Genomic DNA, 26,135 nt, shown 5'->3' on the forward strand with positions numbered 1-26,135 from the left:
GCTCCAATATCCCCAAGTCCTCACCAGTACTTGTTGTTCTCTTATTTTAGCTGTTTGATGGCTGTGAAGTGGTACTTTGTAGTTTTGATTGACGTTTTCCTGGTATCTAATGTTGTCAAGCATCTTTTCTTGAGCTTATTGGCCATCTGTGTATCCTCTTTGAGAAATGACTGTTCAAATCCTTTCCTTGGGCTTTTTGTTTTTTCAAATTTATTTATTTTAGAGAGAGTGAGAGCATGTGAGTGGGCAGAGGGTCAGAGGGAGAAAGAACCTTCAAGTGGAGTCCCCGCTGAGTGCAGAGCCTGACTTGGGGCTCCGTCTCACAACCTGCAAGATTGTGACCTGAGCCAAAACCTCGAGTTGAATGTTTGACTGAGCCACCCACGCACCCCTCCTTTGCTCAGTTTTTAATCAGCTTACATGTCTTTGTATTGTTTGAATTATAGAAGATCTTTATATATTATGGTTACAGGTCCTTTATCAGATAAATATCTGCAAATATTTTCTCCCATTCTGAGTTAACTTTTCTACTTTCCTGATGGTATCTTTTGAAACACAAACATTTTTAATTCTGATTAGGACCAGTTTGTTTGTTTGTGCTTTGGGTTTTTTGCCTAAGAGACCCTTACCCAATACAATGCTAAAAGGTTTACTCCCACATTTTTTTCTGAATGCCTCTGCTTGTAACACCCAGATACCTGTGTCAGACTGTAAGGACATTTGGATCTCTTTGGTGATTATTAACTTGTCTATTTATTTATTCTTTAAATAAAAAATTACTGGATGTTATATCTACAGGGACTAGTAAAAATACAGGGACATGATTATTTACAAAATACAGGTCCCAGTGCCAAGACCCCATCTCATAGGGAACAGAGAAGTGAATATTTAGTAGACTATAGCATTCCTCTGTGTTTTGAGTTCTGAAATCAGTGGGAGACATAAAAGAAGGACACCTGACCCAGTTGAATGGCTTCCTCATCGAGTACAGTGACATCTACGTTGACCACAGAAGGCTGGAAGCAGTTAGCAAAGCAATGTGAAGGTGGTCAAAGAAGAGAGGCAGCATGCACTTGAGCCTGCGGGAAAACGTGATTAGTCTCTGACATTGTACCCACGGCTAGGCCCTTGCCAAGCACTGGCATGTAGAGTGAGAAAACAGGAGGATAAGTGCATTGTGGAAGCAGAGAAACTCCTCCCTACACAGCTCACGTTCTAGCAGCGGGCAGGAGATAGACCTGCAGATTGATATAGAGAGTTCCAGTGCTGAGAAGAAACTAATAGGGCAATGCAGTGGGGGGAGCCCTTGGAGAGGGAGGGGGCACTTTTGATGGAGCGGCCATGGAGGGCCTCCCTGAGCAGGTGGCACTTTATTCCTTAAGAAGGAGAAAGTTGGTCACATGCACATCTGGGGAAGGGAATGGTTGGAGTGCAGGTCTGTGGAAGGGGAGTAGGAAGACATGTGTTTGGAGAGGTGGACCGGATGAGATTATCAAACCTCCTGCCAGCTCCATGCGGGAGGCGGGACTTTATGCATCCGACAACGAACAGGGGGTTATGTGATCATTTTGGAGGGAGTCCTGGGCTTACAGGACAGAGGATCTGTTGGAGGGAGCCAGCTCAGAGACAGGGAGAGAAGGGGAGCATGTATTTGTGAGCTCTCACCGAAGAGCAGGTACACTAGTCAAGCTAACATTCATTAAGTCCATATTCCTTGGGGGTCACTGTTCTAAGTGCTTCATACACTTTAATTCAATTTGATAATAACAACCCCATTTTATGGATTCAGAAGCTGAGACTCCAAGACTAACATGCTTGTCCAATATCCTGTCTTTAGTTGGTGACAGATCAAGATGAGAAGCAGCTAGGCAATTTGGCTTTAAAGGCCTGGCTCCTAACCAGTGGACTAGGCTGCCTCCAGGGTGTGGGATTGATTGGGGGTGTGGGAGGTGGGCGGGGAAGGAGCGCTGATGATGCTCCTGTTTCCAGCTTGTGTGAGGCTGGATAGATGGTGTGCCCTTAGCCCTGGCATGGAATTCTGTGGGACACGTCTGTGTTAGGAGCCTCTAATAGGTCCTGTGTTGTTTTGGGGGCTAGGCTACCCCAGTGAATGACAGAGCAAATGTCTATCCTCATGGAGCTTACAGTCTCGAGGAGAGACAAGTTACTAAACACTACGCAACTTCTTAGTCACCTGGTGTTAGGAGAGTTGTCATTAGGCCATCTTGATACTCTGTGGCCTTTGGGCATGAAGGGAGGACCAGCTAGTTGGTGGTTGGATTTATAGATTGAAACTTGAGGGAAACATTCTGGTTTGTACAGAAATTTGAAGCAAAGTAGTCTGGGCAGTATTTTCAGGTGCTTCTCCTGTGGCCTCCAGGAGGTACAGTTGACAGGACCCACATTCTCATGATGGTGCCGAAAGTGGAGCTTAGAGCTGCTCTGAGCATCTTGCTCACAGCAGTGAGATCAAGCTGCTGCTGGTGAGCCTGCATGGGGCTGGTGAGACTGTCCATGAACTGGCAGGGTCTCAGTGGTCCCCTGGGCTGGGGGGCCCTGATGTGTCCTCTGATTCAGTATTTGCATATTCTGATGAGGCACACGGACCTCTTTAACAAAGCAAACAGCTAGTTTTGCCCTAAAGATGAGCTAAGTGTCTCTGGATTTATTTTCCCTTCTGGGGAGTTGCTTGAAATAGACCAGAGCAAGAGCTTGTAAGGGGAAAGCCTCATCAGATGCTGGCAGCATCCTCCTCTGCGAGCCTATTCCTCTTTCCACGCTGGTCTGTCTTCAGCTCTGTAGCCAGGTTAATGTCTCGAATTACAACTTTATCGCCTTCCTGCTCAGCACCCAAATCTTGTCTGGCTCTCTTTCTCTTAGACAATGAAAGTCATGGATCTTAAGAAGTCACGCACTCTGGCCTGCCCTGCCATTAGGACTTGCACTTTTTCTTTTTATCCTCCCTATTCTTGGCATGCAGTAGGTGTCCAATAAATGTTGTTGTATGATCCACCCAAATAAGCCTGTCATTCCTTCATAGATATGCAATGTACTTTCCCGCCTCTGTTCCTTTCCTTATTCTGTTACATCCTACGTATTGCCTTCCTCCTTCCTCCCATCTCTTCTCATCTAAAGGTCTGGTTTAATTGCCTCTTAGTCCATGTAAACATTGTAGATGCTCCACGGTTGAGAAGTAGCTTCCACCCCTGTAGCTTTTGTGCTTCTCTTTGCAGAGTTGTCCTGTACACTTGTACAGGTTGCTCACCATTCAACTCTAGGGGTACCCTTCACTTACTGTCCATATCAGTCTATACAGGTGGCTCCCCAGGAGGTGTGCCATTCCCACACTTTGCAGCTCTGTGAGGTGGCCCAGTGTTAGGGCACAGCCATGTTCCAGTGTTTATGTAGTTATTGGTATTCTCTCTCTGCTTCTACCAGATTGATAGCTGCACCAGCAGAGAGTCCCAGCTCCAGCATCACCTAAACCCCTATTATGCCTTACATGTACTTACTGCTTGATAGCTCTTTGTTGCATGTTTCTTCATTCAACTCATTTTTTGTTTTATGGATGGAAGAACTAATTGAAATTACTTCATTTGAAGAGTAATGCAAAGCAGGAGAGAAAAATCACAGTTTCCTAATAAGTTAGCACTGACAATGGCTGTCGTAGTCTGCTCGGGCTGGTACAACAAAATGCCACAGACTGGAGATTGGGGTGGGGGGGTGCTTATAGACCACAGAAATCTGTTCCTCACAGTCTCAGAGACTGGGAAGTCTAGGATCATGGCACAGCATGGTCTTAAGGGAGGCGGGGTAGTGGAGACTGCTTTTTGGTTGCAGACTGCCAATTCCTGTGTCCTTCTATGATGGGAGGAGGGTGAGAGCTCTCTGAAGCTTCTTTTATAAAGACACTAATCCCTTTCAGGAGGGCTGCAGCCTCACAGCATACTCACCTCCCAAAGGCCCCACTTCCTGATACCCTAGGGCTTAGGATTCGACATGAATTTAGGGGGGCATGCCATAAGCACTCAGACCATACTAGTGGTTAACATATATTCAAATCTTTCATACCAGGCACTTTATATTATATCACTTAGTCCTACAATGCAATATTGTTTACTTACTGTTACTGTTCCTAATTTGAAGATGAATAAATTGAGGCCTAGAAAGATGCGTTAACTTGCTTCTGGTCACTCAGTTAGTAGTTAACGCAGCCAAGGCTCTGACCCAGACATTCTCGAGCAGTGTCCCCAGCTCTGAAGCATTGATGCAGATAATGCCATTGACTGTTGTTGCCTTCTCATGGTAAGGCTAATGGTGACCTGGAAGGAGGGACTTTGGCTTTCTCTTCTCCTGTGGCCAAACACTTGTTGCACAAGTGTTTATTGAGCACCTATTATGTGCCAGGCTCTCCTCTGGCCACTAGGGATGGAGATGAAAACATGGTTTTTGTCCTCAGAGACCTCCTAGTAGAGATAAGGAGCCACATGTTTCAATACTTATACAGTGTCATGTTAGAAATGGTAGACAGGTTTTGGGGTGCTTGGGTGGCTGAGTTGATAACGTCTGACTCTTGATGTCTTAGCTTAAGTCTTGATCTCAGGGTTGTGAGTTCAAGCCCCATGTTGGGCTCCATGCTGGGTGTGGAGCCAGAAAGAAAGAAAGAGAGAGAGAGAGAAAGGAAGGGAAGGGAAGGGAAGGAAGGAAGGAAGGAAGGAAGGAAGGAAGGAAGGAAGGAAGGAAGGAAGGAAGGGAAAGAAAGAAAGAAAGAAAGAAAGAAAGAAAGAAAGAAAGAAAGAAAGAAAGAAAGAAAGAAAGAAAGAAAGAAAAGAAAGGAAAGGAAAGGAAGGAAAGGAATGGAATGGAATGAAATGGTTGGGATGTTTTTTATATGAGATGCCAACTTAGCAGGAAAAAGGGACAAGGATGAGCTCAAAGAAGGTGTCCGGGAGGAGCTAACTTACAAAGGGAAGTCTGAACGATAAACAGGAATTCATGGGACTTCTAAGTAGGAGGCAAGTATTTTTTGGAGCACATGAAGACAGAGACACGTGAATAGCAGGATTGTGTTGAAACAAATATACGTACCTTGGTCTGTTTGGTATTTTCACTGTGTCTAAAATTATGCCATTCCTCCATTGTGGATAAAATTGAAAATTGACAGGAAGGCTTTCTTTTATCCATTCTTGATGCGTAAGACTCCATCATGGCTCCTTTTTTATTTTTTTTAAAGATTTTATTTATTCATGAGGGGGCGGGGGGGCAGAGACACAGGCAGAGGGAGAAGCGGGCTCCATGCAGGGAGCCTAACGTGGGACTCGATCCCGGGTCTCCAGGATCACACCCTGGGCTGCAGGCGGCGCTAAACCACTGCGCCACCGGGGCTGCCCTCCATCATGGCTCCTGCGGGAGAGGGAGGCTGGTTGTACCAACACCGAGGGCTAAATGGACCGTCTGTCTTCCCAAGGACTCTGACTAGTACCTCTCATTTAGCCTTCAGGTAAGTCATTGGCTGATAAATATATGACCACCAATCATCACTCAGGCCAACTGGTAGCTTCTTACAGGAAAACTTGTTGTAGGGCTTCCAAGGAATGCTATAGGGCCCTTTCCCCTTGAGTATAGATAGTTTAATGGGAGAATCTGCAGTGTTCAGGCATTAGGTCCCATGGAGAAATTCTGCAGTCCTGTTTGTGTCTTCTGTTCATTTACTCTGTTTATCATCTTTGAGCACCTGTTACATATATGGTGGGTTAGCCTTGGATGATAATCACCTTCGGGTCTAGACTCTTCCATTCAGCTCCATCTGGCTTTGCTACGCTCGCCTTAAACTTGGTGTGTCCAATCTCAAACCCCTCATCTTCCTCTGATGTGCCTTGCTTTTTGTAACCCCTGTCCTGGAGACATCACCACCAACCCAGGAACCTCAGTGTCCCCTTATGCATCTTCCCCTTCATTTCCCCCCTTTCTCTAAGATCTCTTTTCCTGAAATCCCTCTAGATTCAGCTTCCGTGCTGCTTTTCCCCAGACATGGTCTCAATCAGATCCTCACTTCACATTCACCTAGTCTCCTCTTCTAAATGATGTGTCTACCTCCCTTCCCCTTCTCTCTCCACCATCCATCACTTAATCCAGTCCATTTATTGAACTCCTCCTGCATTCTATGCACAGAGCTAGATTATGTGGTGATATTTTTTAACATAATGGGCATGATCCTTGACTTCTCCAAGCTCACAGTCAAGTGGGGATCTAGACAGGTAAAAAGGCGACCAAAACCTGAGGGTGGGTGCATGGTACTGAGGTAACTGACTATTAGGAAGGGACCCTGAGCCAGGCATGGGTAGTCAGGGAAGGGCTCCAGGAGAAAATGATGGTGGCCCTCAGAACTGAAGGCTGAACAAAAGATAAATGCTGGCTTGGGAGTGTGAAGGGTGGGAGGAGAGGGGGCCAGACCAGGAGATTTGAGAGGGCAGCAATGGTGTGCCTTACCTTGTCCCTGGCATCCTGCTCATCTCCCGCCAAGTAATAGGTGCTCAGTAAGTATTTATCAAATGAGCAAATGCATGAAGGTTCTTACAGAGCAAACTGAATCTGCAGTCTCAGGTGAAGAGAGGGCATGGAAAACAGAAGGTCTGTGTCTCTGGAATAGGGCTGGGAAGAGGCTCAGAGGCTGAGAGCTAGGAGGTGGGTCACATTGCTCCCCACACCTCGCTAATATAGTAGGGACTATTTAATTGGGTATTCACTGCACTGCTTTCTGCACTCACTGCTCTCTCCTCCTCTGCTCTGACCTTAGAGTCCCAGCTAACTGCTTCCCTACCCCCCGTGCTCCCAGCACCCCCTGGGCGCCAGCTGTTGTCTCCTGTTACTCTCCTTGGATTGTGTCCACTCTCCCTTTGCTTCCTATCAAACTCCTATGTCTTCTAGGGCACTGCTTCCCCAGCTCCTCGACGTCCTCCTGACCCAGTCAGAATTAGCCCTTTTTTGCCTTTACTCTCATAGAATGCTGTGTTGTGGTTGTGGTTGTTAACAACATAATGTGCCACCATGTGTGTATATTAAATTGTGGATCATCTGTCCCTATAAGGAGTGTGAGCTCCTTGAGGTCAGGGGAACCAGGTCATTTTCATCTTTAGATTTCCCAGAGGCACTCATTTGTGGTATTATAGTTCACACTGTCACTTCTGCTAGCTCAGTTGTATTTATAAGACTAGAAGGTATATCTGCTATTTATCATCCTGTGTTTATTATTCATATGCCTTATCTCTTCTACTTACCTCATACACAGTAGCCTGATAAAGAGATTTCTCTCAACATTTTACAGAATGAAGAAACAGCAGTGCAGAGGCAGAAGCAACACACTCAAAATCCCCACTAATAAATGCCATGACTGGGATTTGCACCCATTTCCATTGGACTCCAGAAGCTTTGCCCTTGTGTAATGCCGGCTATTTCGGATGCTCCCTCAGTAATGTCTGGTTGGCCGAGGGGAATGAATAAAAAAAAACTCTAGGAATATTAGAAGTTGAGAGTAAGCTGATGTCCGGCGATGGGGTTCCCTGGTGATGCCATCTTGGATGCCTGGGTTTCTTTTGGAGAAGAACAAGCAGAAAACAGAACTCAGTACTGTGCTGTGGGAGAAGTATCTTGTCTGTTGCATTCAGTCTAAAGACTTCATTGTCTGACCACGTGCTCCTGAAACTGATGCCCATACGTCTAGATGGTAGAAATAACGGGCTGGCCAAATTGTTATCTGTGCCCTGCTTAAGATTTTTAGAGACACAAAAATGCTATTAGGGTTGGCTCGAATGGAGGGTTACCAATGATTTGACCGTCTGAAATCTTGTGGTTGGGTGAAATACCTTCTCTCCTTTTCAGCTTCCGCCATCCTTGTCAGCAAGCATTGGGTTGGTCATGTGCCTGACTTCCTTTCACAGCTGCTGTTAGAAACTGATGGGCACATTACAAGTTAGAAAGAATGTGATTTTGTGGCTGGAACTCCCTGACTCGTCCCTCCTGACTCCTCTTCCCTCCACTTCTCACAGGCGGAACCCCTTGCACTTCCACCTCATTGCTGACTCCATCGCAGAGCAGATCCTGGCAACGCTCTTCCAGACCTGGATGGTGCCGGCCGTGCGCGTAGACTTCTACAACGCAGATGAGCTCAAGGTACAGGCAGGAGGGAGAGGTGCCTCCCTGAGCACCGCATGCTGGAAGCTTTTCTTGGTTGTGGCCTTGTAGACTGGCAGTGGTAGAAACCTCAGCTTTCAGCTGGAAATGCCCAGGGTATAACTTAGGCTGTTTGTCACTCAGATCTGATATTACTACAGAAAGCATCAAAGGGACCACTACTTCAGCACAGAATGTGTGCTGGTCTGTGTGGTTCTGGCACAGACCAACTTTCTTTAAAGGGTTTCTTCAGAAGGGGAAGACCTGGTATGCATCTGAAAGAGGTCTTTGGTGGCTCTTCTAGAGAATTCTGCTACCAGTGAGATCAGTGCTGAATTCAGAGTCAGGGGCCTGGGTTTTAATTTGTTGTATTGTCACTTGTCGTAAGATACAAAGTAAATAATCTGTACCTTTGCTGTGTCTGTTTTCTCATCAGTGAAAAGGTGATCATACCAACCTCACTGGGTAATGAAAAGGCAGAAATGAGAGAATGTGTGTGAATGTGCTTTTAAAAGATTATGCAACACAATAGTAAAGATTGTGTTCGGCCAGAAGTTTCACCGAATAAGACTCATTTGGTCATATCATTTCCTTGCTTAAAAGCCATCTGTATTGCCATGTTGCCTGGATCAGGATTGGAATTCATAGTCTCAAGAAGTCCTGCTTCTGGTTCTTGACTCTTCTTCCAGTCTCATCTGTGTCATTCCTGGAAATTCATCCTGTTACTCAGCTCTAGGAAACTACTTCTAGTCTCTGCTTCCTCTCCTACTTTTGAGTCTTTGCTTATGCTGTTCCTTCCAACTGACATTCCCTTCCACCTGCCTTGTCACAACTCCTACTCACCTGCTGCATTGGTACTTCCTCTGAGAACCTTCCCTGACTTCTCCAAAGAAAACTTCTTCAGCAGTCTATCTGCTGGTTTAGTTTAGAACCTTTTTTAATAGGGGAGGGGGCAGGGAAGCACGTCTTACTCTTTTCTGATTTCTGGTGCATAGCTGATACCCTGTAATGCTTGTGAATTTAACAAATTGCTGTTGTTAGGAGAACACGTAACTTTGCTGAAATATGTTGATGTTCTATCTCCTATCACCTTGGGAAGGACTGAACACCTAGGCATGAGGCTGATTCTAGCAAATTGCTTGTTCCAAACCTCATAAAGCCATTATCTTTTCATTTCAGAGCCATAACATTTTAAATAGATCACAGAGATGCCGGCCAGAGTTTCTGATTTTCCCATATTTCAGACTCTGAGGTTGATCGAGATGTTCAGAATTTAGCATTTGGGGATTGTCGTGGTAATTTGTGTGCCATTCCAATCTATTCTGAGCTAAAATTGATTAACACTCTTAAAAGGGAAAAACAAAATTTAGCAAATTGCTACGCTAATTAAGGTGAAAGCAAGCCTCTCTGTCTCCCAGGGTCTTGGCGCCAACACAGTGGGGGAAAAGCAATGGGAGGGAGGCGTGGCGCCTGGTGCACAAGGATGCTTCTGCCTCCTTCATTGCTCTTTTTTGGGCAATCCTGTGCCATGCTCCTTGCAAGTCTGTGCCCCCCACTACTTTTTAAGAAAACACAAAAGTGGTTCAGCAGAACCCCAAGTTCACATCTTGGCTTGCTGTCGAAGAACCATCTGAATTGGTGTCTGAGCCCTGGCTCAGTCAGGTGTTAGATGGGTGGCACAGTGACAGCCACCAAGACAAGGACTAAACAAAATAACACCTGTGAAGGCACAGCAGTGTCTGGAGTGCAGCAGGTTTTTGAAAAGGCCCCACTCTCCTTTGCAGCCAAGGCACAAAGTAAGATTAAAATGCTCGTGAAATCCACAGACATTTGGGAGATGTCTGAAGGACATCTGAAGGAGTAAGGCACCAAGGACTGTACTCTGCTCCCGGGAACCCTGGGGCATCCCTGAGGTTGAGGTCTTGGACGACATGGGGGCAGAGGGACTGCTGCTCTGACTCTTGCATGCCCACTTCCATCCTGGAAGACCGACTGTTCATTATTTTACATATTGGATTTTTATCCATTGGAATCACAGAGTCCATGGCTTAAAAAATAAGAATTAAGAAAAATACAATCAGATGTGTTCTAAAAGATACTGTCTCCAGTGTCGTCGTCTTTTTTTTTTTTTTTTTTGTCTCCAGTGTCTTATCCTCTAGCGTGACCTTTGCTACCAACTACACTGACTACCCTGTTCAAAGTCTCAAACACACCTGCATTTTATTTCCCTTCCAATGAAATTCCCATCTCCCACCATCTTATATCCCCTGAGACTCTTGTCAGAATCCTGTAAGGACAATGAGTATGAAAGCATTTTGTAAACACAATTTTGCCATAACTGATGATCACAATAGTGATGATTTATATGTAATCTAGCTCTGCAAACCCCAAACCATGGTTTGCCCAGTCCCCGCAGCTTGAGCCTCTCCTGGCCGTAGCACTGCTATATGCCTGCTTAGCTGCTCTTCCAGAATCAAGGTTCATCTTTTTTTTTTTTTTTTTTAAAGATTTTATTTATTTATTTGAGAGAGGGAGCATGAGGGAGAAAGCAGGAAGGGTGGGTGGGGAAGAAGGAGAAGCAGACTCTCGCTGAGCAGGGAGCCCAATGCGGGGCTCTATCCCAGGACCCCGGGATCATGACCTGAGCTGAAGGCAGACGCTTAACCCGGTGAGTCACCCAGGCACCCCCAAGAGTTCACCTCTGCCATCCCTCTTCCCTCACCCTGTGTCTGCTCATCCCATTCCTAGCTGGTCTCCATCTTCCTGGCCGCCATCCCTCTCTGAGCTTTTCTGACCTCTCCCCAACACAACAGCAGTTTTGGTCTTTTCCCCTCTGCCCACTCCTCCCCCAGATGTATTCTCCCTCAGCAGCATGAGTTGGCTCTCCCAGAAGCATGCCCAACCATGCCAGTTCCCTTTCCTGTGCATAAAACCCTGCGTGGTATCCTGGTGCTCCAAAGATAGAGGCTAGGATCTGGACTTGGGCTTTCTGGCTCCTGCCTCCTCCGCTCTGTTGTCTACCACAGTACCACCGCTCACTCACTGGATCATCACAAGTGCTCTGCTCCTTCCCTCTCACCAGGGGGGCCACTACACAGGCTACTCCTCTGTCTGTTAAACTCTGTTCCCCAGTTGGCCTCCTCTTCCCCATTGCTAGTTAATTCCATGTTTTTTTCACTTAAGCTACATTTACTCCGGGAAGCCTTCCCTGCATTCAGTATCTGATAGGGGACACTTTGTTGTATGTTCTCATGGGATCACATACATTTCATCACACAATGTGATCTTTCTTGTCTTTGTGGAGAAAACTGGTCTTTCTCGCCCCTAGATAGCTGGTTCCAAAAGGACCGAGATAGGTCTGCTTTTTATCACCCTTCTATCTTTAATGCCTCCTGTGATGCCCGGCCTATGAAAATATTTGCAAAATGATGATATACAGTAAACTTAGAGCTGGGTCCTTATGAGTAATAAAGCCATTAGGAAGGGGTTTCTTTATCATTGTCAGGGCTCACCACATTCCTAAGGCCTGTTGGGCCTTAAGGTATGGGCGGACAGCCAGGTATTTGTCTACCAGTCACCCTGCAGTGGCATAAATAAGGCAGCTCCATCTGTGCTACCCTGTGTAAAGTCCCAAGAGCAGCCCTGGGACAGGTGAGTGTCTTTCCATGAATGCATTAAAACGCCATCCATCAGCTGATGTTAGCAAAGGAGGAAGAAGGGGAGAGGAGAGGGCCCGTGCTGTGTTGTGCAGTTGCATTTAGAAAGCGTGTCCGATGGTACCCTCAGCAGGCACACATGATGCCCTCCACCCCCAAACTGGTGCTGGAAAATCACTTTGTACAGCTGTTGGAAATGGCATTTCTCGGAAACATTCCTGTGGGCCCCTTATTATATCTGTTAGTGCTGGAGAACGGACTAAAAGGGAAGAGGAAATTTATAAGGGAGTGGTGCATGATTACAAATGAACTGTAGGAAGTCTGCCGTGGACTGGTATGCTTCTCTTGGTAATGGCCAATTAGTGCAGATTTGCAAATAGTGATCACTCAGCTTGCTTGTCTCTGTGGCCTGTGAAATGCTCATTGGTCTTCTGATGTTTACAGGGCCCATTCATTTCCAGCCTCCCAGTCCCCATATCAACAGGCTACCAGGACTGAGCACATTTTTGTACCCAGAACTCCATTCAAGATGCATAACTCCTCTCACCAGAGAAAGGAAGAGCAGGATGGGGGACTTATTTTTGTGGGGAGCTTTGTAGATGATGGCATGCTGTCCCTTGCCCCTCAACGGCAGCCTTGTGGGATGGACTGAAGTTTGATTACCGCCATCTCACAGATAATTTATAAATTGAAGCATGGAGTTGAAGAGTATTTGCCTACAATCAGGCAGCTAATAAATGCCACAGCTGCTATTTAACTTTTCCCTTTCCAAATGGAATGCTAGGAGATAGAGGATTGTGTAATTCAGTAGACATGGATGTAGAGCAGATCCGAAGGGAAGGAGGGAGTCAGGGACTACAGCCACCGAGGAACACATCGGCCACTGTTGAGTTGTGCTTGAACATAGGATTCCTGTTTTCTGTGCCTCAGGGCCCTGTCAGGCTGCAGTGTAACTTGTGCTATCTATGGGACCCTTGGTATCTTATGTGTGATGTGCTCCTTTTATAGAATGCCCCCAGCTCTGTGGAGCAAGTGCTATTATTATCCCCACCATGCAGATAAGGAGGGTAAGGCTTTGGGGTGGTCAACCAAACCAACCCCAAGTCCTGTGTGTAGCTCGTAGATGGCAGAGTCAGGATTAAAACCCAGAACTACTTGACTTCACAACCCATGCTCTCCTGTGTTAGATTTCCTTCCCTGTGGTCTGCTTGTATATATATATATATTTTTTTTTAAGATTTATTTATTTGAGAGAGAGAGAGAGAATGAGTGTGTGCACAAGTAGGGGGAGGGGCAGAGGGAGAGAATCCACAAGCAGACTGCCTGCTGAGCACGGAGCCCAATGTAGGACTCAATCCCAGGTCCCTAAGGTCATGACCTGAGCCAAAACCAAGAGTCAGCCTTTTAACCGACTGAGCCACCCAGGCTCCCCTATGGCTTGTTTTTAAGCTGGGACCCTGTAATTGTGACTAGACAAGGGTCCTCTAAGCTCTCGGTGGTGGTTTTTTTCCTGGTTGTTGATGAAGAACAAATGCTTTAAGCATGACCCCTCCATTAAAGGGGATGGAGCTTCCTGCTGTAGATAAAAGGACACTATATTCACAATGCTGCTGAAGTTCAGGACAGCCCCATCATTTCACCCAAGGTTGTTTTCCAAATGAAGCAGTCACTCTCTAGGCAGTTTCCCTTAAATCAGCAGTACATACCTTGTCAGTTTTCACACAAGACCCTGCATACCAACCAGCCCTTGATCTTGCCCCAGTTGGCCCAGAAAGTCAATCCCATGCCATCAGCTGGGGTGAGGATGAACCCGAGCTTGCAACGGGAAACTCCTAGGGCCGCAGCCGTTTCATGATTCACCTGTCCAGCTGGGGGTCCTAATTTATCTCCTTTTCTCTTAGACCTGATGCCTGCTCGTTACCAACATCAGAAAGGTTATGAAGTGGGATTCAGGGCTATGGCTCCAAAAAATATTAATGGCTGACTCTAAAAATTGGCTCCGTACTCATCCTCTGTTACCTTTGTGCTGGTCTTTGTGGAGTATCGCAGAAGCTCTCTTTAGATAACTGCCATCTTCAGCACCCTGCTGTCCTTTGGGAGACATACTTCTATTGTTCCTCTCATTAGGGGGTGGATAAACTGCTACCTACCCTATCTGTTTCCCAGGAAGATGTGCTTCCTGAATGTTGGACATTTCCAGTTAGGAAGGACTGATACAAATAAGAAGCCCTAGGGATTCAGGGTTCGGAGGAAGCTCGATAAAAATAGCTGTCTTTGGACAGATGAGGTCCAGGGAGGGTTAAGAATTATCCAGGATCACATGTGATTCTTTCCAACACAGTCCTCTTCCCAGAATTGGGTCTGGGTGTTTTGATTGTGGGGCCTGGGCTATCGCTCAAAGGCACTGCACTTGACGGTGGTTGAAAACCATGGACCGTCACCAACTCTACCCCCATGGGGCTGGAGCAGGTTCCAGTTAGGCTTGACCTGCAGAGGAAGGACAGAAGTCTCATGGAGAACATGATCTGCTCTAAGATGCCTGGCAGAAGAGTGAGAAGTGAAGTGTGTGTGACCTTTGGAATTGTGCGACTTCACTAATAATTCGGTAATACTGAGAGTAACACGCAATGCTTAATTGTCTTTTAAAGTTGTTACCTCTAGCCCTTCTTTATTAAAGGTGAAGATTAAATGCAGTAAATGAGGTCTCATAATGGAAAGCACACAGTGCTTGGCACATAGTAGGGACTCGTGAATTCTGTGTTTTCTCTTTTTCTATATTTGAAAATGGCTATGATTAACCTTTTAAATCTTCACCCTTGTTTCCTTCTCTTTTTTTGCATCTCATGTTCTATAGGAGGGCTTACAGGGGTTAAATATTATGTCCAGGTCTGGAAAAGTTATTATCTCCCATTCTCTTCATTGTTTTTCTTGGGCCCTGGATTATCCATGTGGTTTGTGAATATGAGGGCTGGTTCTATCAGGCCAGCAGTGCACCTCTGGCCTTTGCAATAGGTTCTTCTCTCTCTCGGATAACAAGGTGAGATTGTAGAATGGACATGGGAGTGAAATGCATCTGAAAACACAAGAGGTGGTCGTTAGCTTTTAAATATCACACATGGAAAATTGTAAGCAACCAACAGAAAATTGTAATCTGCATTAGAAAAGAATCTTTGTGTCGAATGTACAATTCACTTTATACACAGGCAAATATTTCTTTATAAAATGGAGTGTCTTAATGAATGGGCCCTGTCTCTTTTTGAGAATCATAGAATCTTAATTAGGAAGGAACTTGGCATTCATTTGGCATAACCTTCCACTTTCTTCTATAATATTCTATATAAATGGTCATTAATCTGCTTTTGAATACTTCCAGAGATAAGAGACCATTACCTCCCAAAGGACCTTGTTCCATATTTAGAAACTCTATTAGAAATATCCGCCTTGTGCTGTCCTGAAATCTTTATCTTTTTGATTCTCCCATTGGTCCTGAGCATTAATAAAGACCAAATGCAAGTGTAGATATCATTGTCTGTTAACTCCTGTTAACAGTCTCCTTTCCCACTAGACTGTGAGAACCAGGAGGGCAAGTCCTGTAACTTTTATCTCTATGCCCAGCTCTTCGGACAAAACCTGGTAAAAGTGGCTCCAGGAAATGCATTGGTTTTATGCCATGGGACTGCAGAGTGAGTCAACCAGCTGTTTGGAGACCAGCAGATCTACTGAGTCTTCTCTTCCCCATTCTTTCAATCATATCCCGAATGGCAGTGCTTGGAATCTGGGTGACACTTAAATATATCTTTCAACGTTCTTATGTAATACATAGTTTCCACGTTGTTGCCTTCCTTGAATGGGCTTACTTTTTGTCTCTGTCTACTATTCTCTGTGGGCCTTCAGAATACAACAGGTGTGTCAGATCTATGTACCTGACATGCCCCATCAGGAGCAGTCATTGGCCTGGGCTCAGACACTTAAACACCTTTAAAGCAATTAAGTGTCCCCTGATCCACCCTTTCCCTGATCGTGAACATTGATCCCTTCCCATTTTCATCGCTGTGGTCTTCTCGTTCTTGGTTCATTTCCCTCAGTAAAGAAGGAGATGTTTTTGTGTACCTTATTTCACTGTGTCCTCAAGAATCCCCTGCTGTGGAAACAGCACATGTTTGCTTGTATTAATAAGGGATTTATCAGGGCAGCCCGGGTGGCTCAGCGGTTTAGTGCAGCCTTCAGCCCAGGGCTTGATCCCGGAGACCCAGGATCAAGTCCCACATCAGGCTCCCTGCATCCTTGCATGGAGCCTGCTTCTCCCTCTGCCTGTGTCTCTGCCTCTCTGTCTCTCTCTATCTCATGAATAAATAAATAAAATCTTAAAAAATAATAAATAAAAATAATAATAATAATAAGGGATTTATCAAAGGAAGTAGCAGAATGCTGCTAATTGGAAATACAACTGATACCAAAATATAACTTCTTTTGGTCTTTAATACAGTGCTCTTCCCTTGTACCAAAAATCATACCTATCCACAACTTGAGTTAAAAACCAGCAACAGTGATTGAAAAAGGTGGTTATAGTGATGGATTTTGACATTATAAGCTCAACCAAAAAAAAAAAAAAAAAAAAAAAGACCAGCAGTATCTGATGGGTGAAGGGGATGGGCAGAATGAAGTGGGAATTAGGAGGTTAGGATATATTCCCAGTGAGAATAGGAGTCTTTGTCCAAATGTTTTCAAAGGATAAAAGGCTGGATTTTGGGAGTAAAATGTTAGAGCTTCAGTGCCTTAGATGAGGTATATTTTTTGACATATTACCCAGAGATGGAGTGGCTGAAGTGGTGTGATGAAAATTAGGAGCTCCTGGCACTTTAAGGCAAGCGTGTTGAGTGGTCCATCCATAGGTTGATGAAACCCAAGAGGAGAGAAGAATTCTATGCATGCAGATGAAAAGGAGCCCTACAATCTAGGCAAAATGGGTGATAGGTTGCCCACATCATGGGATACCCTAGAAACATATTGAGTTATGAGGATTTAAAAAAATCCTCCCTTTAAGATTAATAATAACTCTCATTAATAAGAATTGATTATATGCCAACATAATAGCTTTACAAGCATAATATTATTTTATCCCCACAGTAAGCCTTGAGGTTAGTATAATTATTTTCACCCATTTCCAGGTGAGGAAGTGGAATCTTATAAAAGAAACTTGTTAAAATTATTCAGCATTTTGAACCAGAATATGACTCTAAGTAGTCCAGCCCTTGAGCAGCACTGTCCGATAGAAATATAGTGACAAATCATAGGTATAATTTCAAGTTTTCTACTGGTCACATTTCCAAAGGCAAAATGAAACAAGTGAAAGGAATTTTAATAATAGCATTTTATTTAAACCTATATATCCAAAATACTATAATTTCAACAAGATCAGTATTTTCAAAATTACTAAGGAGATAATTTTATATACTTTTTTTCATACTGCCTTCAGTAGTCAATGTGTATTTCACGCATTTAAACTTAGGCTGCATTTCAATGACTCAGTGGCCATCTATATAGGGGTGGTGGCTATGAGGGAGCACTGGAGCCTGATTTCTGAGGCTCCACCATGACACAAGGGCAGAGGGTGGAGAGAGACATATCTTTGAAGAATAAAAATTCTGGCTGAGTCTTTTTGCTATAATAATAGATGTCCTTAAGAAAATTTCTACAGCCCTTTCTGAGCAGGGACCTCAGAATACTAGCCACATTTTCTCGTGTATAAAGACAACAGAAAATGATATTCTATGCAAGAGCTCACAAAATATACACCAGTGTATACTTGAAGAAGTATCATCAGTGATTTGCCAGCCAACCATATAAGTAATCAAAATGAATATTCAGAATGAGATAGTCTCATTCTAGAGGGGCAGGCAATGTGTACTGAAAGAAGTTACACATGGGATGATATGTAAATAATTGTTTTAAGTCTATTGCAAAGATGAATGCAAATGCCAAAAGTTGTTCTTAAAAACATACATAAATAACCAAGTAGTTTTGTTGTTGTTTCCATGTTTACCCATCTTGCTCACCCTGTACCTCCCACCTCTGGCAACCACCTGTCCCTTCTCTGTGTCTATGAGCTTGGGGCTTTTTTTTTTAATTGCTGTTTCTTTGTTTGGTTCTGTTTTTCCGAGATTCCCATGTAAGTGAGATTATATGTATTACTTTTCTCAGTCTTATTTCTCTTGTAATGCCCTCAGGGCCATCCATGTTGTCACAGATGATCTCCTTATTTTTTAGGGCTGAATAATGGTCTCTTTTCCATTCACCATCAGTGGACACTTAGGGTGCTTCCATCTCTGGGCTATTGGAAAAGACGCTGCACTAGAAAACTAGAGTGCTGATCAGTCATTTTAAAACCAGCTGGGAAGTGTGTGTTGGATTTAAAAGCTGCTACATTTCCTGCGTTTTGTGTAACTCAGGTGGGATTCTGTAACCCTTCACTCTGATCATCAGGAGAATGAAAAAGTAAGCTGTTTTTGCAAAACTCAAAGCTGACCATGGGTAAAGTTATAAATAGAATTAAAACTGAGTTATCAGAGATGAATATTAATATTGCAAGTGAAACAAAGTCTGTGTAATGTAGGTAGGGAGCAGAAACAAAATGAAAAAGAAAAAAATAAGAATGCTGGAACGTAAGATATACAAATGGGGGAAAATGAGCCTTGTTGTAGCATATGCAAAAATTAACTTGAAAATAATCTTACACCTAAATGTAAAGACTAAAACAATAGAACTGATGGAAGAGAACAGAGAAGAAAATCTTAGTGACCTTGGGTTAGGCAAAGATTTCTCAAGTGGGTTATGAAAAGCACAAACTAAAAGAGCAAGAAATACTAATAAATTGGACTAATAAACTGGTTTTTGTTGTTCTGAGACATGAATAAGAAGATGACAAGCCACAGACTCAGCATATTTACAAAGTATATGTCTGATAAAAGATTTGTATCTGGAATATGCAGAGAACTCTTAGAACAGTACAAGAAGACAAATGACCCAATTTAAAAATGGACAGTGGATTTTAAGAGACACATCAGTAAGGAAGACAAGGATAGCCAGTAAATGCCCACCCCCCCAAAGTGCTCAACATCATTAGTCATCAGGGAAATGCAAATTAGGTCACCAGGAGATTCTACTTCACACCCACTACAATGATCAAGATCTTAAAAGAGTGAAAATACCAAGTGTTGGTGAGAATGTGGGACAACCAGAACTGTTGTACATGAGTAGACATGTAAAATGGTACATCCACTTTGTAAAACAGTTTGTCCATTTCTTAAGAAGTTAAACAGTCTCACATTATGGCCCACCAGTACCACTCCTGGTTATTCATGCAGGAGAAATAAAAACATTCACATACAAAAATTTGTATGTGAATATTCACAGCAGCTTTGTTCATAGAATGCCAATGTCCATCAACCAGAGAAAACAATTAGTATATCCATTCAGTGGAATGTTAATTCAGCAGTGAATGTGATATATACAACAGTATCAGGGAATCTCAGAAGTAGTACACTAAGTGAAAAACGCCAGACACAAAATACTGCATATTATATATGACTACACAAAATTCTTGAAAGCAAGGCAGGAGGTACTAGAACCCAAAGAGTGGGGTGGAAGAGACCACCTAAAAGGGGTATGAGGAAAATGGGGAGGAGGGAGATAGAATTGTTGTATATAGTGATCGCGTGGTGGTTGCAGACTGTATACATTTGTTGAATCGTTCATTTAAAAGGAGAGATTGTAATGTATGTCAATTTTTTTCACAGAGCTGAAAAATAATGCTTAAAAATACTATTCCAGAACAAAACCAACATTACTTATTTTAACAAATGTACATACTTTAAATTTCTTTTAATGGAGAAACACCCCAATGCTTAAGTAACGGTATCTTAACTGCTTACAATCTTCAAAAATATACCTAAAATAAATTATGAAACTAAAAAATAAGTTTATATGTAGGATGTCTCAGACATACAAAGGAAAAGAAGGTACAGATGTTAATTTCAGACTATCCCAAAAATAAAGTATATTTAATTGAAATTAGTAATTTCAAATTGACAAGCATGATATCCATAAGAGGAAATAATAGCCATGCTGTTTTCTAAGTTAGAAAGCTTTCAAATACATAAAGCAAAAACTGATAGAAATATAGGATATATTGAGTTTCAGCCACTAAAAAGGCAAATCATAATTTTAATGACAGTTTTAAGAATATAATCATTATGAGTAGATATCAAAGCTTATATCCATAAAATGGAATAAAATTGGATTTTCATGTGTTTTTGGAGAAATTACATAAATTGAGGGTGCAAGAAAACCTCATTAAATTCCAAACCATAAAAATTATACAGGCCCCCTTCTTGGCTACAGTGAAGTAATACTACATCAGAAACAAACTTTTAAATGGGAAGTTCAACATACCTGGAAATTAGAGGAAGGTGAAGAATTTTTCTAAATGCTTATTTAATCCAAAAGGAAGTAAAACTAAAAATTATAGCCTATTTTCAAAACCACAAAAGAGGAATATTTCACAGTAAAGCTTATGGAATGTGCTCAAAGCTGTCATTGGAGATGTTTTAATAGCCTTCAGTGCCTTCATTATTCAAACACAAAGATGATGATAAATGCACCTCACATTCCATTTGATAATTTAAACAAGAATAATGGTGTGGACCTAAGGAAAGCAGAAGGAAAATAAAGTTAATAGCAGAAGGCTGTGAAATAAGAAAAATGAAAAGCAAAACTAGAATTAAATTTTCGAAAGCTGGTTCTGTGAATGAGAAAATGGCAGTCCTCCGGCTAATTTAGGAATGAGTAATGGAGTAAATATTATTAAGCTAAACACTAAATAAGGTAGCAGACAACAATGAACATGGAAAACAGTAATAAGATAACAGTAAAACCTAGCATTTATTTGGTACTTATGTACTAGATACAATACTAAGTATTTAATGTGGGTTCTCTCACTTAATTATCACTCTATAAAATTAGTGCTATGATGATCCCATTTTGCAGATGAGGAACCTAAAACTCGAGGCAGTTTGGCCAAGACATCTTGGTTTGCAGAGGTTGGAAACAGGATCACAGCCTTTATCCTGGTAGTGGGTCTGGGTTTTGATTCCTAGAACATAACACTGTAAAATGCCATCCCCTACATAGGTGTATTTTAATTGTATGTGTATAATACACATTTTAGTATATACTGTATATGTTAGGTATATATAATACACACATGGCATGTATTTATGATATGCATATATTGTATAAATATATAACATGTAATATGTACATATATGCATTGTATATATAATTGTATATAATATGCATATGTTGTAATACAAAGTGCTATAATATATATGTATATATGCATATATACATACATTGTATATATACACATCTATATGTATACGATGTATATAATATACATTTCAATTAGTCAAATTGAAATAGATTTCATTTCAGTTAATCAAATCTACTAGAATTTTCCCTTGAATTTTCTTAGAATTTTTTCCATTTCTCCTTGCCATATACAAATTTTCCTTGCCCTTGGATAAAAATTTTCATTTTTTTCCTAGTCTGAATGTTTCTCCCTTTAAATTTAAGTCTTTAAATTACCCAAAATTTATTTTTGTGTCTGGCGATATCCTATTTGATCTTTCCCCAAATGCTCAATCTTCACAATAATGGCCTTTTGCTACATAAACCATTCTTTCTCCAAGGGTTGGAAATTCTTCCTTGAGCAAAGGTTGATAATTATCCAGAACATAGGATACCACTCTTTCCTTTTCATATTCACAGCTGATAGAAGTAACTGCTCCTGGGACTCTTCCTGCTGAGTGGAGGAAAAGCTTCAGCATTCTTATTAAGACTCCTTCATTCAAACATTTACTTAGAGTCAATTATGTGCAAGTACTCTGTTAACAGTGGGGGATAGATAGGGTGGTTAAGAACAGAGGGGGTCCATCCCTGTAGTGGATGAGTTGGGCTTATGACCAGTACTTAGGCATTAAAGGTACTGAAGAAATAATTATAGAAGAGAAGTGTTTAACAAATAACTATACAATAACAAGTGTTATGAAAAAGGAAACAGTGGCATGACAGCCTAAAGTAGAGCAACCCAAACATGAATAGAATGGTGGGCCAAGAATAATTTCCTTGAGATTTAGACTGAGCTCTAAACAATAGATGGGGAGGAAAAGTGAGGAGGGAAGACCTCTATTTCAGGTAACATGGTGAACTAGACATACTAGAATGTTGTATATAACATTGCATATATATATTATATATGGAACATTTTATATATATATATATGAAAGGAAGAACTATCCCAGTAAATATGGCTTAAACAACATATCCATTTTTCTTATAAATGATTGGCAGTTCCATGAGAGATGGTAGTGTTCATGGGTGTTCTCTTGGGCTCCTCATGGTTACAGTGGTCATAGCAAACCCAGCAAGTCATCTCCTCTCAGGACATTGGGAAGGAAATGTGGGTTCTCTCTGTCCCCATCTCTCTTTCTCTCCCTCTCTCTCTCTCCCTCCCTCCCAGGGGGAGGGAATCTTCTCCCCAGAATCTCCCAGCAGACTTCCCATCAGGTGTGCTGGTCAGGATTGTCCTATATCTATATGCTGTCTACAGGGGAGACTGGGAGAGTGAGGGTTTCTGTGTTTGCAGCCTTCACAGCAGAGACTAGAGGAGCAGCTCTGAGTAGGCAACCAGTAGAGTCTCTCACACTTCCCTTTGTAGGTTTGTTGTGAGAAGAAAATGCATATTTAGGAAGCAGGGATAACTAGTATATATATGTATGTATATATATATGTATATATATATATATATATGTGTGTGTGTGTGTTGTTTTTTCCTTACTTGCTCTTTTTAATCTGTGACTTCTGAATTAACCACTTTTGGAGTTTGGTTTGGGTAACTTTGTTGGGATTTCCTAAGGCAACTAGTCTGTCCATGGGGAAATTCCCAGCCTCTCAAGATAGATGGACTACCAGTAGCCCAGGGTAACTGGCTGGCTTGGGAAATCGGATGCTAACTCTAATTAATTCAGCTACCTAGCTGAATTCTCAATTAAGAGGAAGTAACTTGGGTCGGGTCTATACATTGGTACAAGTCAATCAGTAGATAAGGATTTGCTGAATGCACAAGATTCTGTCAGAGCTCAGACGCAGAAAAGCTAATGTCTTCTGCAGGAATTTAGTACCAGTGAATGAAATGGAGAGTGGTGCAGTACCAGTCAGTTACCAGCTGGATAGTCAGGGCTGGCTTCCCAGGAGAAATGGGATTTGGAGCTGGGCCTTGAAGCTAGTGTGATTTCCAGAAGTGAAGGGGAAAGAGAAGGGGCGTATCCATGCTGGGTACATCATTATCCAGAACAAGGAGGGCTTGAGGAAGAGGGTGGAGAGAAGGCGGAAGAGCTTTTTATCGGGCTCTGTGAATTAATGACAGGTTTTCACTGCCCAAAGAAGAGAATACCTTTCCCCAAGCAGGATTCCTTTGTCTGATTATTATCTGCTGAGCTTAGCTATAAAACTTAATACCCTCATCATTGTACTTTTTCTGTCAGAAAAGAAAGAAATGTGTTTCTTTTATCTTCCTGGCCTTCTGTTTTTCACTTAGTAAGGCCAGACCTAAAAAAAAAAAAAAAAGGAAGGCCAGGTCTTTTGATAGTAGAAGAAATTAATACACCAGTTCGCCAAGACTATCACCTGGGGCTCCTCAGGATGCCCATGGGAAAAAAATTAAATTACTGTTACCTTCTAGTCTTCAGTATCCGTATGCCACTATGTCCACATTTGCATTAAAAGCAAACAAATTGAATGTCTACCATATGCAAAATATCTTAGAAACCACTAGGGGAGTTTCTGAGCTAAGATAGTGAATCTACCACCAGGGATGCTCAGGTGGAGATACATGTGTACCTGTGAATTACCCACAGGATACATAAGGCAGAGAGAAGCATGCTTAGTAGTGGATGAGTGTGAACCTAACTGGCCTGATATTTGGAAAATTGAACTTTGATTTTACAGTGTGCAGAAACCATTTAAAAAAAATCAATGTCCCTGATCTGTTCAGTGGGTTTGAGGACAAAAGGGGAGCTGGATGGGATGAGCATTGTCAAGTTTTTTCCTGAGGTTCTGTTTCTCTTATTTATTAGATAACTTGCAACAGAATGCCACCTCTGTGTGCTAGGGAGCATTGGTAAAATGAACAAGTCAGTCCAAGACCTTGATCTTAAGGTTCTCAGGACCGATGACCCAGTGACCATATGGATCCTGGGGGCAGGGTGTTGTGGTAGATGAGTAAAAAATAAAGAATAGAATTGGTTCATCTACTCCAGACTTGCTGCTTTACACTATGACTATCCCCAAAAAGAAGATATAGATGGGTTTTAATTAAAAGTCTCTTTCTTAAACTGCTTCTTCCCTCTTCAGGTGACCACCGTTAAAGGCAGATTAATTTTTTTTTTTTTTTTTTTTACAGCTGATATGACAGGGTTTGGGACCTGTTGAATGTGTCCGTGGAGGGAGAGAGGAATCAAGTTCACCTCGTAGAGTTCTAGAACAACCTGGTGGGTGCATGGTGGTCTCATGTATATTGAGGGAAACTGACAAAGGAGCATGCTTTAGTGGGAGGAGCAGGAGTTCTGGCTGTTGTCTAGATAACCACTAGAGAGACCATAGTGTAATGTGTGTGGCTGGGAGCTGTCCAAAATGGAGAAGTGCTGATAGTGTGATTTTTTCCCCCTAAATAATTGCATAGTGCAGGATCATCAGATGTACAGGTGTGTCATTTGTTACATGAGCCTGGTTGGGACACAGTTAAGTGGATCTGGGGCTGTGACCCAGCAGAAGGAATCTGCTCTACTTTATACAGGGCAGGCGTGGGAGTGGAGCTAACATCTGGGGCTCTGTACAAGAGAGCCTAAGCTTAGGGCAAAGTATTCAGGAGGATGCTAAGTAATGACAGGTGCCCAGCGTGTGGAGCTTGGAGTCCTTGGTTCAATGCGAAGTTGCATTTAGGATGAGGCTTATCCTCCAGGGAGAGGGGGTGCCTGGGCCTAGTGGAAGCATGGAGTTCTTGCTGGGATAGGGGCAGCCCCAGTCTCAGCCAGCTAATTGCTGCCAGCCAAGAAAGCCCTCCTTGAATTGGCCACTGGGCAATCTTGCTTGTCTAAACGTTGTATTCTTCTCTTTATAAGCCTCATTTAAGTTTTTTTTATCTTATTTGTGGGTTTATGGAATTGCCTCTTTTCTTCCTTTAGCTCATGATGCTGAGGACTTCACACTCTTGCCTTCTTCCTCTGAAGAGGTACTTCACTAATTCTGGATAACACAGTATTTTCCAGTAGGTCAAACTGAGTCAAACTTTTACACTGGTACCAGGATCAAATCAAGATTTCACCTGCTTATCCGTACACATTTTTCAAGGTTTCACCAGTATTTTTTAATGATTTATTTATTGGGGGGCGGGTAGTTAGGGGAGTACAGAGACAGAGGGAGAGAAATGCTCAGTACACTCCCCACTGAGCACAAACCCAACACGCAACTCGATCTCACAACCTTGACTGAGATCATGACCTGAATGGAAACCAAGGTTCGAGACTTAACTCACTGAGCCACCCAGGTGTCTCAAATTTTCACTAGTATTTTTGAACAAGGTGCCTCAGCCATAGCACCCTTGATGTTTTGGGGCAGATAATCCTCTTTTTGGGAGTTTGTCTAATCTTAAGGTGTTTGGCAGCATTCCTGGCCTCTACCCACTAGGTACCCAGTGGCTGTCTTCCCCTCAGGATGTGGTAACCACACATGACTCTAGTGTTGCCAAATGCCAGAGAGTGGGCAAAATCAGCCCTAATTAAGAACCAGTGTACTGAAATCAGACAAAATCATGTGTGAGTCTGCTATTGAGGCCATCCCTGACTGTGATGTCCTTGAAGGTAATGGGGTGGAAAATTCAAGCCACCAACTCAGAGACCAGCCAAGTGGATTTATGTCCTTTTATTTCTGTCATGTGACACATAAGCAGCACCCAGATGTTGCCTGTTCTGGACACATTATCTGTGGACCCCATGGTGATACCATCACTTTACCTTGTTTGGGACACAGAAGGGGCCAGATTCTCTTTCTTCGCTAACTGAAACATGGGAAGCAAGCCAGAGTTATTTCTACACAAAGAGTACTTGGAACTTTTTATGTTTTCATCCCTTGGTACATGCACCATGTCACCAATTTGATTTTGGGGGTAGGCGGAAGTGCCCAGAGGTGTCAAAC

General features: G+C 42.7%; 1 protein-coding gene across 4 annotated transcripts in view; it reads left to right on the forward strand.

The window, feature by feature from the left end:
- LARGE1 (LARGE xylosyl- and glucuronyltransferase 1) overlaps window positions 1-26,135 on the forward strand; it is a 521,069-nt gene that overhangs the window by 255,397 nt on the left and 239,537 nt on the right. For all 4 annotated transcript variants that reach the window (XM_072844187.1, XM_072844185.1, XM_072844186.1 and 1 more), the window contains one exon: window positions 8,046-8,169. In XM_072844187.1, coding sequence (XP_072700288.1) covers window positions 8,046-8,169 — 124 coding nt within the window. The remainder of the gene's footprint in view (window positions 1-8,045; window positions 8,170-26,135) is intronic.

The sequence above is a fragment of the Canis lupus genome, chromosome 11 (genome assembly GCF_048164855.1).
Source record: "Canis lupus baileyi chromosome 11, mCanLup2.hap1, whole genome shotgun sequence".
Taxonomy (NCBI): Eukaryota; Metazoa; Chordata; class Mammalia; order Carnivora; family Canidae; genus Canis; species Canis lupus.